Source organism: Lissotriton helveticus, chromosome 2_1 (genome assembly GCF_964261635.1).
Source record: "Lissotriton helveticus chromosome 2_1, aLisHel1.1, whole genome shotgun sequence".
Taxonomy (NCBI): Eukaryota; Metazoa; Chordata; class Amphibia; order Caudata; family Salamandridae; genus Lissotriton; species Lissotriton helveticus.
Genome location: NC_136059.1, coordinates 52,558,535 through 52,577,752, shown reverse-complemented (window position 1 = coordinate 52,577,752; position 19,218 = coordinate 52,558,535). Strand labels below are relative to the sequence as shown.

Sequence of the window (19,218 nt, the reverse complement as noted above, 5' to 3'; positions counted from 1 at the left end):
TCCGGGCCCTTCAAGGTAATCGAACGCAAGGGGCCCGTCACCTATTTAATCGACATGGAGACTGCCCGGAAACCCCTACGGGTCCTCCATGCCAACAGGCTCAAACCCCATTTTGTGCGATCCGAACTCATCTCCTGATGGCTACCGATACTGGGACAGAAGAAGACTCCGAACCCCTTCCGGACTTACTGAGGGCCCTCGAGCAGGATGGCTCAGTGGAAGGGGTCCAGCTCTCCGAGGCCCTGTCCCCGGAGCAACGCCAAGACTGCCAAACGCTCCTGAGGCAGTTCGCCTCCCTGTTCTCCCTCACCCCCGGAGTCACCCCCTGGTGCCTCCACGATGTGGACACCGGGGACAGCCCTCCTATTCGACACCGAGCGTACCGCGTACCAGACCGGGTACGAGCCTGCATCCAGACAGAGGTGTCCAAAATGCTGACCCTAGGAGTGATCGAACCCTCAGACAGTCCCTGGGCGAGCCCAGTCGTCCTGGTTCCCAAGGCAGCTGCCCCGGGCGTTGCCCCTGAGCTCCGGTTCTGCGTGGACTATCGGGGGCTGAATGCAGTTACCCGGACCGACGCTCATCCCATCCCCCGGGCAGACGAGCTAATTGACCGGATGGGGGCCGCCCGCTACCTGAGCATCTTCGACCTAACAGCGGGCTACTGGCAGATCGGCCTCACCCCTAGGGCCCAAGAACGATCCGCCTTCTCTACCCCAGACGGGCACTACCACTTTAAAGTCATGCCCTTCGGCATGAAAAACGCCCCGGCAACGTTCCAACGGCTGGTAAACCAGGTACTGGCGGGCCTGGAAGACTTCAGCGCCGCCTACCTGGACGACATTGCTGTGTACAGCCACCAGTGGACCGACCACCTCCGCCACCTGCGGGAAGTTCTACACGCCCTCCAGCAAGCCGGGCTCACCATCAAAGCCAGCAAGTGCCAGGTTGGCCAAGGGTCCGTGACCTACCTAGGACACCAAGTGGGAAGCGGGCTGGTGGCCCCTCTCCAACTCAAGATCGCTGCCATCCAGGCCTGGCAACCCCCTACGATCCAAACGGAGGTCCGAGCCTTCCTGGGGCTCACCGGATACTACCGGCGGTTCGTGAAGGACTATGGCAGCATCGTGGGGCCCCTCACGGAGCTCACCTCCAAAAAGAGCCCCAAAACCGTCAACTGGACCCCGGCCTGCCAATCGGCCTTCGAAAAGCTAAAGACCGCCATGTGCACGGCCCCCGTGCTCCAGGCTCCCGACTACAGCCGGGAGTTCATTGTGCAGACGGACGCCTCCGATCATGGTGTGGGGGCCGTCCTCTCCCAACTCAACGCCGAAGGGGTCGACCATCCGGTGGTCTTCATCAGCCGACGCCTCTTGCCCCGAGAACAGCGCTGGAGCACCATTGAGAGAGAGGCCTTCGCCGTTGTCTGGGCACTCAAGAAGCTCCGGCCCTACCTCTTCGGCACCCACTTCCGGGTGCAAACAGACCACCGACCCCTGCAATGGCTGATGCAAATGCGGGGGGAGAACCCGAAGCTGCTACGTTGGTCCATCTCCCTGCAGGGGATGGACTTCACTGTGGAACATCGACCCGGCCAAGACCACGCCAACGCGGATGGCCTGTCCCGCTTTTTCCGCCTCGACGAGGAAAGTCCCCAAGAAGATGGGTGACTCTCCCCGTCTTCAGCTGGGGGGGACGCATGTTGGACAGGCCACATGAAGGGCTCGCTCCCTCCCCGCAGGACAGGGCCCGGGCCACCGTCAGCACCATTGCCCGGCCCAGCCGCCATCTTGGACACGGCACCACGCGGCCGTGCGGCCTCAGCCCGACCCCAACCCTGGGCCTGACCAGGCCCCGACATCCCGGCACCACCCTCCACCCAGGAGGTGAACGGCCCACTTGGCAGGTCAACGGGAGTACGAAGTGTCGATGGCTCTCCCCCGCCAGGTGCCGAGCACCCCCAGCCTCCTCGGGCGCTGGCTCCACCCCCCTGCTGGGTGTCTGGACTCCCTCATCCCAGACCTCCCGACCTCCAAGAGCGAGGGTCCGGACATCAAAGAGTGCCAGACCTATAACTGAGGCAGCCCCAGGACAGGAAGGCAGTTGTATCCTGGAGTCGAGAGACCCAAGAAGAACTCATCCGTAACTGGCCTGCTGGCGCTGCCGCGGCCCTCTGCCTCGTGAAACCATCGTCTTGGCCTGCTGGCGCTGCCGCGGCCCTCTGCCTCGTGAAACCATCGTCTTGGCCTGCTGGCGCTGCCGCGGCCCTCTGCCTCGTGAAACCATCGTCTTGGCCTGCTGGCGCTGCCGCGGCCCTCTGCCTCGTGAACCCTTCGTCTTGGCCTGCTGGCGCTGCCGCGGCCCTCTGCCTCGTGAATCCATCGACTTGGCCGGCTGGCGCTGCCGCGGCCCTCTGCTTTGTGAGACTATCATCTTGGCCTGCTGGCGCCGCCGCGGCCCGATCCACAGACACTCCAGCTCGAGGATTGTGAGCTCGCCTCGTAACAGCACCTGTACCGATCCGGTACCAAGACTGTCCCGCTACCCCCTTTTCCCTACAGAGACTAGAAGTGAGAGGACCCCCGGGTCCGAGATATCCTGTATCGCTGATATCCTTACCTTAAGAACCTTACATAAAGCATTGAACTCGACTTGGTGTGGTGCCTGTTTGTGGGGAGGGAGGTAACTTGACTGTACGATCGCCGGAGACGGTCCCACTCGGGGATCTCTCCCCCAGTATCCGGCCGACCCTCAGGGTCCCCGTCTAACACACTTCCTGCAGACTCACCCCCACTGGGTGTGCTCTCTCAAGTCTCTAACACGTCCTGCAGACTCACCCCCACAGGGTGCGCTCTCTCAAGTCTCTAACACTTCCTGCAGACTCACCCCCACAGGGTGCGCTCTCTCAAGTCTCTAACACTTCCTGCAGACTCACCCCCACAGGGTGCGCTCTCTCAAGTCTCTAACACTTCCTGCAGACTCACCCCCACTGGGTGTGCTCTCTCAAGTCTCTAACACTTCCTGCAGACTCACCCCCACTGGGTGCACTCTCTCAAGTCTCTAACACTTCCTGCAGACTCACCCCCACTGGGTGCACTCTCTCAAGTCTCTAACACTTCCTGCAGACTCACCCCCACAGGGTGCGCTCTCTCAAGTCTCTAACACTTCCTGCAGACTCACCCCCCTCACAGGGTGCACTCTCTCAAGTCTCTAACACTTCCTGCAGACTCACCCCCACTGGGTGTGCTCTCTCAAGTCTCTAACACTTCCTGCAGACTGCACCCTCCACAGGGTGCGCTCTCTCAAGTCTCTAACACTTCCTGCAGACTACACCCCCCTCACAGGGTGCGCTCTCTCAAGTCTCTAACACTTCCTGCAGACTCACCCCCACTGGGTGTGCTCTCTCAAGTCTCTAACACTTCCTGCAGACTCACCCCCACTGGGTGCACTCTCTCAAGTCTCTAACACTTCCTGCAGACTCACCCCCACTGGGTGCGCTCTCTCAAGTCTCTAACACTTCCGGCAGACTCACCCCCACTGGGTGCACTCTCTTAAGCCTCTGACACCTCATGCAGACTGCACCCCCCCATAGGGTGCGCTCTCTCAAGCCTCTGACACTTCCTGCAGACTCACCCCCACAGGGTGCGCTCTCTCAAGTCTCCTACACTACCTGCAGACTCACCCCCACAGGGTGCGCTCTCTCAAGCCTCTAACACTTCCTGCAGACTCACCCCCACAGGGTGCACTCCCTTAAGTCTCTAACACTTCCTGCAGACTGCACCCCCACAGGGTGCGCTCTCTCAAGTCTCTAACACATCCTGCAGACTGCACCCCCCACAGGGTGCGCTCTCTCAAGTCTCTAACACTTCCTGCAGACTCACCCCCACTGGGTGCACTCCCTTAAGTCTCTAACACTTCCTGCAGACTCACCCCCACAGGGTGCGCTCTCTCAAGTCTCTAACACTTCCTGCAGACTCACCCCCACAGGGTGCGCTCTCTCAAGCCTCTAACACTTCCTGCAGACTCACCCCCACAGGGTGCGCTCTCTCAAGTCTCTAACACTTCCTGCAGACTCACTCCCACTGGGTGCACTCTCTTAAGTCTGTAACACTTCCTGCAGACTCACCCCCACAGGGTGCTCTCTCTCAAGTCTCTAACACTTCCTGCAGACTGCACCCCCCACAGGGTGCGCTCTCTCAAGCCTCTGACACCTCATGCAGACTGCACCCCCCCATAGGGTGCGCTCTCTCAAGTCTCTGACACTTCCTGCAGACTCACCCCCACAGGGTGCGCTCTCTCAAGTCTCTAACACTTCCTGCAGACTCACCCCCACAGGGTGCTCTCTCTCAAGTCTCTAACACTTCCTGCAGACTGCACCCCCACAGGGTGCGCTTTCTCAAGTCTCTAACACTTCCTGCAGACTCACCCCCCACAGGGTGCACTCTCTCAAGCCTCTAACACTTCCTGCAGACTACACCCCCCACAGGGTGCGCTCTCTCAAGCCTCTAACACTTCCTGCAGACTACACCCCCCACAGGGTGCGCTCTCTCAAGTCTCTAACACTTCCTGCAGACTACACCCCCACAGGGTGCGCTCTCTCAAGTCTCTAACACTTCCTGCAGACTGCACCCCCCACAGGGTGCGCTCTCTCAAGCCTCTAACACTTCCTGCAGACTGCACCCCCCACAGGGTGCGCTCTCTCAACCTCTAACACTTCCTGCAGACTCACCCCCACAGGGTGCGCTCTCTCAAGCCTCTAACACTTCCTGCAGACTCACCCCCACAGGGTGCGCTCTCTCAAGCCTCTAACACTTCCTGCAGACTCACCCCCACAGGGTGCGCTCTCTCAAGTCTCTAACACTTCCTGCAGACTCACCCCCACTGGGTGCACTCTCTTAAGTCTGTAACACTTCCTGCAGACTCACCCCCACTGGGTGCGCTCTCTCAAGTCTCTAACACTTCCTGCAGACTCACCCCCACTGGGTGCGCTCTCTCAAGTCTCTAACACTTCCTGCAGACTACACCCCCACAGGGTGCTCTCTCTCAAGTCTCTAACACTTCCTGCAGACTGCACCCCCCACAGGGTGCGCTCTCTCAAGCCTCTGACACCTCATGCAGACTGCACCCCTCCATAGGGTGCGCTCTCTCAAGCCTCTGACACTTCCTGCAGACTGCACCCCCCACAGGGTGCGCTCTCTCAAGCCTCTAACACTTCCTGCAGACTGCACCCCCCACAGGGTGCACTCTCTCAAGCCTCTAACACTTCCTGCAGACTGCACCCCCCCACAGGGTGCGCTCTCTCAAGCCTCTAACACTTCCTGCAGACTCACCCCCACAGGGTGCGCTCTCTCAAGCCTCTAACACTTCCTGCAGACTCACCCCCACAGGGTGCGCTCTCTCAAGTCTCTAACACTTCCTGCAGACTCACCCCCACTGGGTGCGCTCTCTCAAGTCTCTAACACTTCCTGCAGACTCACCCCCACAGGGTGCGCTCTCTCAAGTCTCTAACACTTCCTGCATACTCACCCCCACAGGGTGCGCTCTCTCAAGTCTCTAACACTTCCTACAGACTGCACCCCCACAGGGTGCGCTCTCTCAAGTCTCTAACACTTCCTGCAGACTCACCCCCACAGGGTGCGCTCTCTCAAGTCTCTAACACTTCCTGCAGACTCACCCCCACAGGGTGCGCTCTCTCAAGTCTCTAACACTTCCTGCAGACTCACCCCCACAGGGTGCGCTCTCTCAAGTCTCTAACACTTCCTGCAGACTCCACCCCCACAGGGTGCGCTCTCTCAAGCCTCTGACACCTCATGCAGACTGCACCCCCCCATAGGGTGCGCTCTCTCAAGCCTCTGACACTCCCTGCAGACTCACCCCCACAGGGTGCACTCTCTCAAGTCTCTGACACTTCCTGCAGACTCACCCCCACTGGGTGCGCTCTCTTAAGTCTCTAACACTTTCTGCAGACTCACCCCCACTGGGTGTGCTCTCTCTAACACTTCCTGCAGACTCACCCCCACAGGGTGCGCTCTCTCATGTCTCTAACACTTTCTGCAGACTCACCCCCACAGGGTGCGCTCTCTCAAGTCTCTAACACTTCCTGCAGACTGCACCCCCACAGGGTGCGCTCTCTCAAGCCTCTGACACCTCATGCAGACTGCACCCCCCCATAGGGTGCGCTCTCTCAAGCCTCTGACACTTCCTGCAGACTCACCCCCACAGGGTGCACACTCTCAAGTCTCTAACACTTCCTGCAGACTCACCCCCACAGGGTGCACTCTCTCAAGTCTCTAACACTTCCTGCAGACTCACCCCCACAGGGTGCACTCTCTCAAGTCTCTAACACTTCCTGCAGACTCACCCCCACTGGGTGCGCTCTCTCAAGTCTCTAACACTTCCTGCAGACTCACCCCCACAGGGTGCGCTCTCTCAAGTCTCTAACACTTCCTGCAGACTCACCCCCACTGGGTGCGCTCTCTTAAGTCTCTAACACTTCCTGCAGACTCACCCCCACAGGGTGCGCTCTCTCAAGTCTCTAACACTTCCTGCAGACTCACCCCCACTGGGTGCGCTCTCTTAAGTCTCTAACACTTCCTGCAGACTCACCCTAACAGGGTGCGCTCTCTCAAGTCTCTAACACTTCCTGCAGACTCACCCCCCTCACAGGGTGCGCTCTCTCAAGTTTCTAACACTTCCTGCAGACTCACCCCCCTCACAGGGTGCGCTCTCTCAAGTCTCTAACACTTCCTGCAGACTCACCCCCACAGGGTGCGCGCTCTCCAGTCTCTAACACTTCCTGCAGACTCACCCCCACAGGGTGCGCTCTCTCAAGTCTCTAACACTTCCTGCAGACTCACCCCCACAGGGTGCGCTCTCTCAAGTCTCTAACACTTCCTGCAGACTACACCCCCCTCACAAGCTGTACTCTCTCAAGTCTCTAACACTTCCTGCAGACTCACCCCCACAGGGTGCACTCTCTCAAGTCTCTAACACTTCCTGCAGACTCACCCCCACAGGGTGCGCTCTCTCAAGTCTCTAACACTTCCTGCAGACTCACCCCCACTGGGTGCGCTCTCTTAAGTCTCTAACACTTCCTGCAGACTCACCCCCACAGGGTGCGCTCTCTCAAGTCTCTAACACTTCCTGCAGACTCACCCCCACTAGGTGCGCTCTCTTAAGTCTCTAACACTTCCTGCAGACACACCCTAACAGGGTGCGCTCTCTCAAGTCACTAACACTTCCTGCAGACTGCACCCCCACAGGGTGCGCTCTCTCAAACCTCTAACACTTCCTGCAGACTACACCCCCCTCACAGGGTGCGCTCTCTCAAGTCTCTAACACTTCCTGCAGACTCACCCCCACAGGGTGCACTCTCTCAAGTCTCTAACACTTCCTGCAGACTACACCCCCCTCACAGGGTGCGCTCTCTCAAGTCTCTAACACTTCCTGCAGACTCACCCCCACAGGGTGCACTCTCTCAAGTCTCTAACACTTCCTGCAGACTCACCCCCACTGGGTGCGCTCTCTCAAGTCTCTAACACTTCCTGCAGACTCACCCCCACAGGGTGCGCTCTCTCAAGTCTCTAACACTTCCTGCAGACTACACCCCCACAGGGTGCACTCTCTCAAGTCTCTTACAGTTCCTGCAGACTCACTCCTACTGGGTGTGCTCTCTCAAGTCTCTAACACTTCCTGCAGACTACACCCCCACTGGGTGCGCTCTCTTAAGTCTCTAACACTTCCTGCAGACTCACCCCCACAGGGTGCGCTCTCTCAAGTCTCTAACACTTCCTGCAGACTCACCCCCACTGGGTGCGCTCTCTCAAGTCTCTAACACTTCCTGCAGACTCAACCCCACAGGGTGCGCTCTCTCAAGTCTCTAACACTTCCTGCAGACTACACCCCCACAGGGTACACTCTCTCAAGTCTCTTACAGCTCCTGCAGACTCACCCCTACTGGGTCCGCTCTCTCAAGTCTCTAACACTTCCTGCAGACTACACCCCACTGGGTGCGCTCTCTTAAGTCTCTAACACTTCCTGCAGACTCACCCCCACTGGGTGCGTTCTCTCAAGTCTCTAACACTTCCTGCAGACTCACCCCCACTGGGTGCACTCCCTTAAGTCTCTAACACTTCCTGCAGACTCACCCCCACAGGGTGCGCTCTCTCAAGTCTCTAACACTTCCTGCAGACTCACCCCCACAGGGTGCGCTCTCTCAAGTCTCTAACACTTCCTGCAGACTCACCCCCACTGGGTGCACTCTCTCAAGTCTCTAACACTTCCTGCAGACTCACCCCCACTGGGTGCGCTCTCTCAAGTCTCTAACACTTCCTGCAGACTCACCCCCACTGGGTGCACTCTCTCAAGTCTCTAACACTTCCTACAGACTCACCCCCACTGGGTGCACTCCCTTAAGTCTCTAACACTTCCTGCAGACTCACCCCCACAGGGTGCGCTCTCTCAAGTCTCTAACACTTCCTGCAGACTCAACCCCACAGGGTGCGCTCTCTCAAGTCTCTAACACTTCCTCCAGACTTACCCCCACAGGGTGCGCTCTCTCAAGTCTCTAACACTTCCTGCAGACTCACCCCCACTGGGTGCACTCTCTCAAGTCTCTAACACTTCCTGCAGACTCACCCCCACTGGGTGCGCTCTCTCAAGTCTCTAACACTTACTGCAGACTCACCCCCACTGGTTGCGCTCTGTCAAGTCTATAACACATCATGCAGACTCCACCCCCCACAGTATGCACTCTCTCTATTCTCTAGCACTTCCTGCTAATTGCCCCCCCACAGGGTACACTCTTCCAAGCCTCTAACACTTTGTGCTCTCTCAAGTCTCTAATTAGTTCCTGCAGGCTGCACCCTCTACAGGTTGCGCTCACTCAAGTCTCTAATACTTCTTGCAGACTGCATGTTCCTGTCCACCCACTTGTCTCTATAATAAGCATTTTCTATCTGACACAGGATGACCAACCCCTGTGTGATGTTCAACACTGCTAGGTCTATTCAAGTCCACATCACTGAATCCCAGCATCGTCCCCAACTTGAATGGCATATCATGTGTGATCTTGACGTCACTCAATACGAACATCCCCTCCATCATGGAAGGCCCACCATGTGTACACTTCAATTCCACATTAATAGAGTCTATCATGATCTTGATTAGACATGAATATACTTCAAGGGATACACCAGTGATATAATCCTGTAGTGTCACACTCCCAAAATGTGTTTATACTGCTCCACACAATGGCCCTTGACTGATCAAGTTTCAAGAATCTATGCATTCACACTCTACATACAGCATTTTGAATTGTAATATAAGAATAGGATGATGAGAATTTAAAAAACGCATACATCATTCCAATAGTTTTATAGTTCTATTGGCGTTTAGAAAAATAACATTACTAGAAAACGTATATGGTAAGATACATTGAGGTATTATGTATTTAGTTAATGAAATGAAGATCAACCTGTAGACCAAGGTTGATAGAGCATAAAATGTACATACAAATGCTAAAAACTTTTTCAATACCGGTCAATTACTTGAAAGCCCATACTGGGTTGATCCAAATGTATATTAAAATGGTAGAATTGGCAAAGTTAGATTTAGCAAATAGATTCTACCAGAATGGCAAGCCAATATGTCGAATATACAATTATATTTTTCAAGAACATCGTGTCTCTTCCTAAATTCTTAAATCATCATTATACTGAAAAAACCTGCCTGCAAACCAGAGCACATCAACTAGCAGGAGCATGTTCAAGACCTCCGGGCCTGATTCACAAAAGTAATCTGAGACAAAATCCTAAATTTACGACTTTTGGTATTCACAGAATGCATTTAGGAGTACTAAAGTTAGGATTTTTTCTCAGTCAATCTTACGGTTCGGCCTGAAATTAAACTTAAGACAAACTTAAGCTTAACTGAGACAAAATCCTAACTTCATGACTAGGATTTTGTCTCAGTTAAACTTAAATTTGTCTTGAGTTTAACTTAAGACCAAACCTTAAGATTGACTGAGACAAAATCCTTACTCTACTACTCCTAAATGCCTTCTGTGAATACCGAAAGACGTAAAGTTGGGATTTTGTCTCAGACCACTTTTTGTGATTGGGCCCTCTCCGTCTAACACATACCTCACAAATCCTTTAAATGCCACATAAAGTAGGAAATTAATTGTAATACATAAGTACTCTTCCCGAAAAGATTATCAATAGATTATATGAGGCAACACAAGTTAATCTATACCTTTCTGTCATTTTACCCTTTATAGTCCGAACCTCTTCTCGGGAGAGGGATTGGGAAATATTACACAGAATAACTAAAAATATGTGAAGGAATAATAATATCTAATTTTCTCAAGACACCAATTTATATTAAAAATACAGTCAGCATGGAATGAAAAGGAGGACTTGAATGAAGAGTTGATTTTAATATAGGTGTATGCTATGTTTCATGTTTGCAGGCATTTCAAAGATAGTATGATGTTGGAATGGCAGGTGCTCCCTCGCAGACCTCCTGAATCTATCACCTACAAGCCTCTCCACCACTGAGTAGCACTCCCTCTGCACCCTACTTCAACGGCTAGGAATATGCCAGCTGTTGGGCGATAACTAGGTGCCCTAGTGATACTGCAGCTGGTCTACAAGTTCCGGCCATCATCCTTCAACCTGGTAAATCTGCCTTCCTCAGGACCCAGAGCAAGGTGCTTAATGATGTTAGGTGTGAACCCAGCCGTAGAGCATGCGAAAGATCACCAGTCATATACTTGCATGCACACAATCACACATACATTTGGTTGAACTCCAATAAGTCCAGTAACATCTCCAAATGAGTGTAGGTATCGCCCATGGAGGCCAAAGGAAGGTCCTCAGTATAGTCAATCTTTCTTTAAAAAAATGGGTGGCAGTTAAACCAGCTCTGGTCCTGGCCCCTGCGTATCCCCTACCTGTGTTTACACTTAAACATTTAGAGGCAGATTTACAAGCCACTTGTGTGACTTTTGCGCCACCGTTGTGTCACTTTTGTGACGATTTTGTGGCCCATTTACAATGTGACGCATCTATGGAGATGCGTCACGTTGTAAAGCTCTGTGTCACATTATATCTGCATCAGGTACAATGTATGCAGAGTGGGCGTTTCAATGCAAAAAGCCATGTAGAACTGACGCAGTGAAATCTACAAGATTTCACTGCATCACTATATGCGTTTACTGCGTCAAAATCCCTACGCCTGCTGAGACAAGGCATAAGGAATTACGCAGGGCTTTTTGAATGGGACTCACTCATGTATTGTGGCACATTGCTGGAGTTGCGTCACTTTCATGAGCAACTCCAGCAATATGTCACTTTTGCACCAATAGATGAGTCAGAATTTCTGACGCATCTGTTAATCCTTGCACCATGGAGCACTGTATTGTAAATACAGCGCATCTATAGTGGCGCAAGGACATTCAGCGCTGACGCAATGAAACTGATGCATCTATGCAGATGCGTCAATTCCCTTGTAAACCTGCCCATTAAAGTCATTTGAGACTTTGTTCCAGGTCCTCAGGAAGACCAATTTACCAGGTTGGCAGATGATGGCCGAAACATATATGCCATATGTAGTGGTGCCAGAACCTTTAATTATCTTCAACTAGCAGAATCATTAGACAGGGAGAGACAACACATCTCAAAGCACAATACAGCCAAACAAGTGAATGTTTTATTATCTGACTGTGTTTTTTCATTGGTCTCATGACTACAGGCTGCCAGGCATATGGCGGAACCGGAGAGATCACGTATGCCGAAGTGAAGGTCACTCAGACTGTTGGAGGCAATGTTATTTCTGACTCTTCACGGACTTCAAGTAAAGGTATGCAATTACATTTTTTCCCTCAGTTTAAAGCTGCTGCCGTGCATGGGTTACTGAAGACCATGCAGAGGCACAGAGCTTGCTATATGGAAGGTGAACTTCCATATAGCAAGGCACAGTGTATAAGGTAGCCATGCATGCTATGACACCATATAACACTGTATGAAAAATAAAACACACCAAACATGCTTTTTGTCATCCCTGATCCCTACAAATAGTTGAATGCTACTGAGTGCAAATGGAATATGATACAAAATGATGTACTAATGTTTTCTAACCACGATGAAACAAAGCTGTTTGTAGACGTATCAGAGAAACATATTACAGCCTAATTCAAACTGCTGCATGGACTGGATTTTGTGTTATATGTGATACAATTTAGGTTCATACCTCACATCTGGTTTAGGTGTACTAATCCACAATCCCTTCTCTTACATTCTGTTGTAAAATCCCATGTGCAGAAGAGCACAAAATGCAGCCATCAAACAACCTAAGAAGTAACATATGAATGGGCCTGAGGGGCTACCTATTGCTCTGCTGTTTTAAATGATGCTAGGAATGGAAATTGGTGGGTAGGAAAAACACTCATGGCTCAGGATATGTCTGCTAGTAACACATAAGGAAAAGACAGGGCTGGAACCTGGAATGGTGGTGGAGTACATCTCAGTTAAAAAAACAAAAAAAAATCCTATAAGACAAGCAGAATGTTTTTTGAATGCATCAATCACTGACCAAACCAAACAATGGATATGATATTTCCTAGGTACGGACAAAATTCAGAAGTAATTACTAGCATCCCTTACTCAAGACAACTACACTTCTGGGTTTTATCAATATCATTTTTTGCAAGACAATCCAAAACTCAGTTCTAAACAGCCACCAGTTGCCCCTCACAGACTCCCTCACCCTCACCTATGCAGGCATCCTTTACCACCTTCAGAGCTGCTCTCATGGACTGCACACCTAAATAGCTTCCAAGATCATCTAATCTGCTGGTGGAGCTCTGCCTCTGTCAACAGGTATCATCTCTCGCCACTTAGAACATACAGTATTCTCTCTCCGGCTCTGACCTCCTCCTCAAGGACATTCAACAGCGAGGAGGCCATGGACAGCAGGGTGGGTAGATGGAACATTGCAGAAGAAGGTGGCAGCCCCAGGATCAGTTCTGATCTGTCAACTCAATCTTTTCCTCTTCTACATGTTAGGCCTTTCAGGAGACCTTCATTGCTGTGCAACAGATTTACTTGTGCCGCCGCAAAGTGAAGATCCTTCCTGGGAGTAGGCTTTTTGCAGGATTACAGGTTCTGCTGTGAAAGAATGACTGAAGGAAAGATGTGAGACACTGAATGTCAAGCACATGTAGAGATCAGGAGAGGAACCAAGAAGATGTTGGCTAAACAGGTCTGTAGAAGTGATGCCCCCTCATGAACCTTTCCCCACATAGCCTGCTGCCACCATCACCAGTGCCCTTGCTGCACCAGTTCCGCGTTGCCAATGCACTCCACTCACAAAACCGCTCCATTCCAAGTACTACAACTCCAGTTTCTCAACCACTGTAAGAAGCGTAAGGATAAATAAGAGTTAAAACCTGCAAATAGCAAGCTGATCCTTAAAGTAAACTCCAGCAAAGGACATTTAAGGGACTGGATGGTGCATCCTTCCTCTATCCACCCAATTGGCTGAGCTTTCACTAAAGTTTTATCATTACCCATTAAGCATCTGACATTAACCTGACAGTAACCTGAAAATCACAGCAACGAGTGAACTGTAAACCGTGGTTCCCTTACTGCAAGTTCCCTAAAAGTGTGCCATCTGCTAATTTTTCTCCTGCTCTTGGTGTACAATGTCTTACACCTTAAATCACTGATTCCAGCCTCTCTTGGACTTGCAAACAATTTCGAAGTTTTTATATCCCTTTCTGTGAATTTGGGAATATCCACATTAATGATCTCCATCAGGGGCTTAAGTAAACTGAGGTTTCTCTGTATCCATTTCATAATTACCCATTCTTTCAACATTCTTATATTAATTTATTTAAAGGGTGCTGCTGCTTTATTTGTGAGTGAGTAGCAGCCAAAACCAATGATGTCTTTCCAATCTATTGCACCCCAGCAGAATTCTGGAAAGAACTGTAAGTAGAGCTCAATGTCAAGCTTGATAAGGTCTGCAAGAAGTGTTAATTTCATTTTAATCTCTCTTGCTTGCTCATGGCACTATCACCCATAAAACATTGCTGTCCATACTCTAAGTAGCATACAGTGTAATAGACCATTTGTCTGTCATTGCACTCTCCATATAGGCATGGGATCATGTTGGACAGGCCACATGAAGGGCCGCTCTCCCCCGGCCCAACCAGGCCCGAACCAGCCACGCAAGTACCACACACCACCATTGCACGTCCACCGTCCCCGCAGGGACCCCTACACTCGAACCTGTTGACCCCGTAGGCCGACCCACTACCGGCCTGCGCGCCCATCCTGGGCGCCATCTTGGACACTCCACCACGAGGCCGCCTGGCCCCCGATCGACCTCAACCCTGGGCCTGGCCAGGCCTCAGACATTCCGGCACCAACATCCACCCAGGAGGTGAGCGGGCTACTTGGTCAGTCAATGGGAGCAGGAGGTGTCGATGGCTCTCACCCGCCAAGTGCCGCTCGCCCATCGCCTCCCCGGACGCTGGCTCCACCCCCCTGCTGGGTGTCTGAACCCCCTCATCCCGGACCTCCCGACCTCCAAGTGCGAGGGTCCGGACATCAAAGCACACCAGCCCTATAACTGGGGCAGCTCCAGAGCAGGACGGGAGTTGTATCTTGGAGTCGAGAGACGCAAAGAAGAACTCATCCTTGACGGACTACTGGCGCTGCCGTAGCTCTGTCTTGTGCACCCTCGTCTTGCCTGCTGGCGCTGCCGCGGCTTTGGGAACCACCCTATCCTTCCTCATCGTCGGGACCTGCTGGCGTAGCCGCGGACCGTTTGTAACCACCACCTTCATCGGGACCTGCTGGCTCTGCCGCGGACCGTCGTCTGCCTTCATCCATCTCGGGACCTGCTGGCTCCGCCGCGGCCCGTTCATCTACACCACCGAGCTCGAGGATTGAGAGCTATTTTCCATCGTTTTGGTAACAAGACTGTCCCGCTACCCTTTTCCCAAACAAGAGACCAGAATAGAGGGGACCCCTGAGTCCAGACCTCCTTGTACCATTCTACCGTACTTGAAGAATTGTCTATAAAGTATCGTTGAACTTTATCATTGTGTGGTGTCCGTCTGTGGGGGGGAAGTTACTTGTCTGTACGATTCACTGGAGACGGCTCTCCCCGGAGACCTCTCCCCGTATCCTCGGCCGACCCTCCCGGTCCGTCTAACATTGGTGGCCAGCGACGGGATCCGAATCACCGCATAAACCGTACAGAGAGTAGCTCACCCCACGGCGAATCACGATGTCAACTAAAGAAAGCGGATCAACGGAGAAATTCCAGATGGAGAAATTGGGCGAGTACAGCCATCGTGAACTTAAACAGTTCTGTATCGAATTAGGTATCGCTACCACCGGACTAAATACCAAAGATGACTTTAAGCAGGCCCTGGAATCTTGGGCAGAAACCGGGGCTGCCGGAACCCCCGATCAAGACATCACAGCACAAACCCCCATGGCCCCTGAAGAGCGAAGAACGGGTCTCTCGCCAGGCGAGATCCAGGAACGAGAAAGAACCCGACTACACGAGCTGGAAATGGCCCGGCTCAAAATGGACGTTGAACTAAAGTTGGCCGAACAGAAAATCAACTTAGAGCACCTGCGTCTCCGAGAAGAAAGAGAGGAGAAACAGAGACAAAGGGAGCTCGAGGAAAAGAAACTGGCATATGAACATGAACGGAAATTAGCTGAAATCGACCTACGCAAACAGAATAAAGAAACAGGGGTGCCCGAGCAACCCCACACTCCAGGGGCAACAGAGAAGAAGGTACACATCCCCAAGGATGTCGTTCGAGAATACTTCCGAGAGGACGACATCCAGCAATGGTTTAAGGCCTATGAAATCGCTATGACTGCACACCGGATCGATAGAAGCGATTGGGGGGCCGGTCTGTGGGGGAGATTCCTCAATGAGGGCCGCGACGCCCTGCTGCAACTCCCGGACCAGCAGATGACCTCCTATGACCATATGAAAGCGGCACTCCTCACCCGCTATGGCCTCACACCCGAGATGTACCGTCAGAGGTTCCGAGACTGCACCCGCATCCCAGGTACAACTTGGGTGGACTATGTCAATTACTTTAGCCGAGCCTTCGAGGGCTGGATCAAAGGAAGCAAGGTCACAACCTACGAACAACTGTTCAATCTTATGGTATGGGAGCATCTGTCGAACAATTGCTTCATTGAACTTCGCCAGCACCTCCTCGACAGCAAGTTAACGGATCCCCGGCAGCTCGCAGCCGAAGCTGACCGGTGGGAGATCACCAGAGTGAGTCGAAATGGGTCCTCCGAACAGAACCGGAACAACAATGGTCAGCACCGTCCCCGAGGAGGTGGAGGCCAAGGACGCGGAAGAAGCAACGCTCCGGTCACCCCCACTATCAGCCCCACCCCCCCGTCCAACCGGGGCAGCACCCCAGCGCGACCGGGACCTCGAGCCAATGTTACCTGCCATCGATGTCAACGAGTCGGACACTATGCAAACGACCCAAACTGCCCCCAGTACCAGAGCCCAAGACCCCGCCAAGTAGCCGCTGCTGCTCTGGGGGAGGAACGGATCTCAGAGGAACAAGAAGAATATGAACAGGAACACCAAGAATGGGAGCCAGCCGCCATGGCTCTCGCCTGCCTAGGGGGGAGAGACATGGTCCCGCGGGTCCCCCTACCCGCTAATACCCAGAAGTACAGCCAATGGGTAGGCATCAATGGACGCCGGGCGGAAGCCCTTCGTGACACTGGGGCCAGTGTAACAGCCGTCCGCTGTCACCTGGTGACCCCCGAACAATACTTACCAAACATTCTCTGCCCTGTACGTTCAGCCGATAACTCAGAAAGTCTGTGTCGGATGGCCTGCGTCCCCTTCGAATGGGGAGGGGTCTCCGGCATGTTGAAGGTGACGGTCCGAGATGATGCCCCCGTAGACTGCCTCCTGGGTAATGACCTGGAAAGCTCTCCATGGGCAGCAGTCGAACGAAAAGAGCACCTGGGGATGCTGGGCGTCCCGGACTGGGCGTGCGTCACCACCCGGTCCATGACCGCCCGTGCCAACACCCGCCCAGAGGAACTCGAATGGCCGGCGCCACCGCCTCCGGTCGCCCCCGCCGAAACCACCGACCGTGACGTCCCCCCCGAACCAGCTCAACCTCCAGACCTCGCTAACCTCGACCAGTGGCCTCAAGAGGGGGGGCCCACGCAAGAACAATTTCGCCAAGAACAAAGGACCTGTCCGTCCCTCGAGGGACTCCGCCAGCAAGCGCTAGCCCAAAGCGCAGGGGATACCTCCGGAACTCACTGGGTCTACTGGGACAATGATCTGCTGTACAGTGAGCAAAGGATCGCGGAGCTGGGGGCCAGCCGAGTCCTAGTGGTACCCCTCCGTTTTAGAGACTTTCTGCTAAACCTGGCCCACGATGTCCCCCTGGCAGGACACTTGGGTCAAGACAAAACCTATAGCCGCCTGGTGACCCACTTCTTCTGGCCCAAAATGAGGGACAATGTACACCAGCATTGCCGATCTTGCCCCACGTGCCAAGCCAGTGGGAAGAGCGGCCGCAAACTGAAAGCCCCCCTGCAACCTTTTCCCGTGGTCACCACCCCGTTCGAGAGGGTCGGAATCGATATCGTAGGGCCCCTGGACCCGCGCACAAAACAAGGCCATCGATTCATCCTGGTGCTAGTGGACCACGCCACCCGCTACCCGGAGGCTGTTCCCCTGCGGACTGTGACAGCCCCGGTAGTCGGCCGGGCTCTGATGGGGATCTTCTCCCGGGTGGGCTTCCCCCGGGAGGTCGTCAGTGACAGAGGCACGAACTTTATTTCGAAATACATGAAATCTCTCTGGCAACAGTGCGGGGTTACCTACCGGTTCACGACCCCCTATCACCCTCAAGGAAACGGACTCGTTGAGCGGTTCAACCGCACGCTCAAAGGGATGATCGGGGGGTTGGAAGAGCCCCTCCGTCGCCAGTGGGATGTACTGTTGCCGTGCCTTCTCTTCGCATATCGAGAGGTTCCCCAGAAGTCCCTGGGCTTCAGCCCATTTGAACTGCTGTATGGACACCCCGTGCGCGGGCCGCTCAGCCTAGTTAAGGAAGGCTGGGAGATGCCCCCTCTAAAGAACCCACCAGATGTGTTCCGCTACCTCCTAACACTCCGCAACCAGACCCGGCGATTCCGAGAACTAGCAAAAGCCAACCTAGAGGCCAGTCAGGAGGACATGAAAAGGTGGTATGACCGGAATGCCTCCTCCATCGAGTTTGAACCTGGGCAACAGGTATGGGTGATGTCCCCCACCGAACCCTGCGCCCTACAAGACAAGTGGACAGGGCCCTTCAAGGTGGTCGAGCGCAAGGGTCCGGCTACCTATCTCATCGACTTGGAATCTTCCCGGAACCCCCTCCGGGTCCTCCACGCTAACAGACTGAAACCGCACTTTGTACGGACAGAACTCAGCCTCCTGATGGCCACAGACAATGGGGCTGAAGAGGACTCCGAGCCCCTCCCGGACCTCCTACGAACGCGGGAGAAAGACGGTTCCGTAGATGGGGTCCGACTCTCAGAGGCCCTCACCCGAGAGCAACACCAGGAGTGCCAAGTTCTCATATCACAATTCGCCAGCCTGTTCTCCCTCACCCCAGGGGTCACTTCCTGGTGTACGCACGATGTGGACACGGGGGACAGCCCCCCTATCCGCCACCGGGCCTACCGCGTGCCAGATCGGGTACGGGCCTGCATCCAGGAGGAAGTAGCCAAAATGCTCACGCTCGGGGTCATCGAGCCCTCAGACAGCCCCTGGGCCAGCCCTGTAGTACTGGTCCCCAAAGCAGCTGCCCCCGGCACCACACCAGAACTCCGGTTCTGCGTCGACTACCGGGGCTTGAATGCGGTCACCAGGACAGACGCACATCCCATCCCCCGGGCAGATGAACTAATCGACCGCATGGGAGCTGCCCGCTACCTCAGTATCTTCGACCTGACGGCGGGCTACTGGCAAATCGGCCTCACACCCCGGGCACAAGAACGTTCTGCCTTTTCCACGCCCGATGGCCATTACCATTTCACAGTCATGCCCTTCGGCATGAAGAATGCCCCAGCAACATTCCAACGGCTCGTCAATCAGGTCCTGGCGGGGCTCGAAGGATTCAGCGCCGCCTACTTAGACGAC

At 53.8% G+C, this 19,218-nt stretch overlaps 1 protein-coding gene across 2 annotated transcripts in view; it reads left to right on the top strand.

Moving 5' to 3' along the window:
- LOC144817703 (uncharacterized) overlaps positions 1-19,218 on the top strand; it is a 190,339-nt gene that overhangs the window by 46,338 nt on the left and 124,783 nt on the right. For both annotated transcript variants that reach the window (XM_078674464.1, XM_078674465.1), the window contains one exon: positions 11,755-11,862. In XM_078674464.1, coding sequence (XP_078530590.1) covers positions 11,755-11,862 — 108 coding nt within the window. The remainder of the gene's footprint in view (positions 1-11,754; positions 11,863-19,218) is intronic.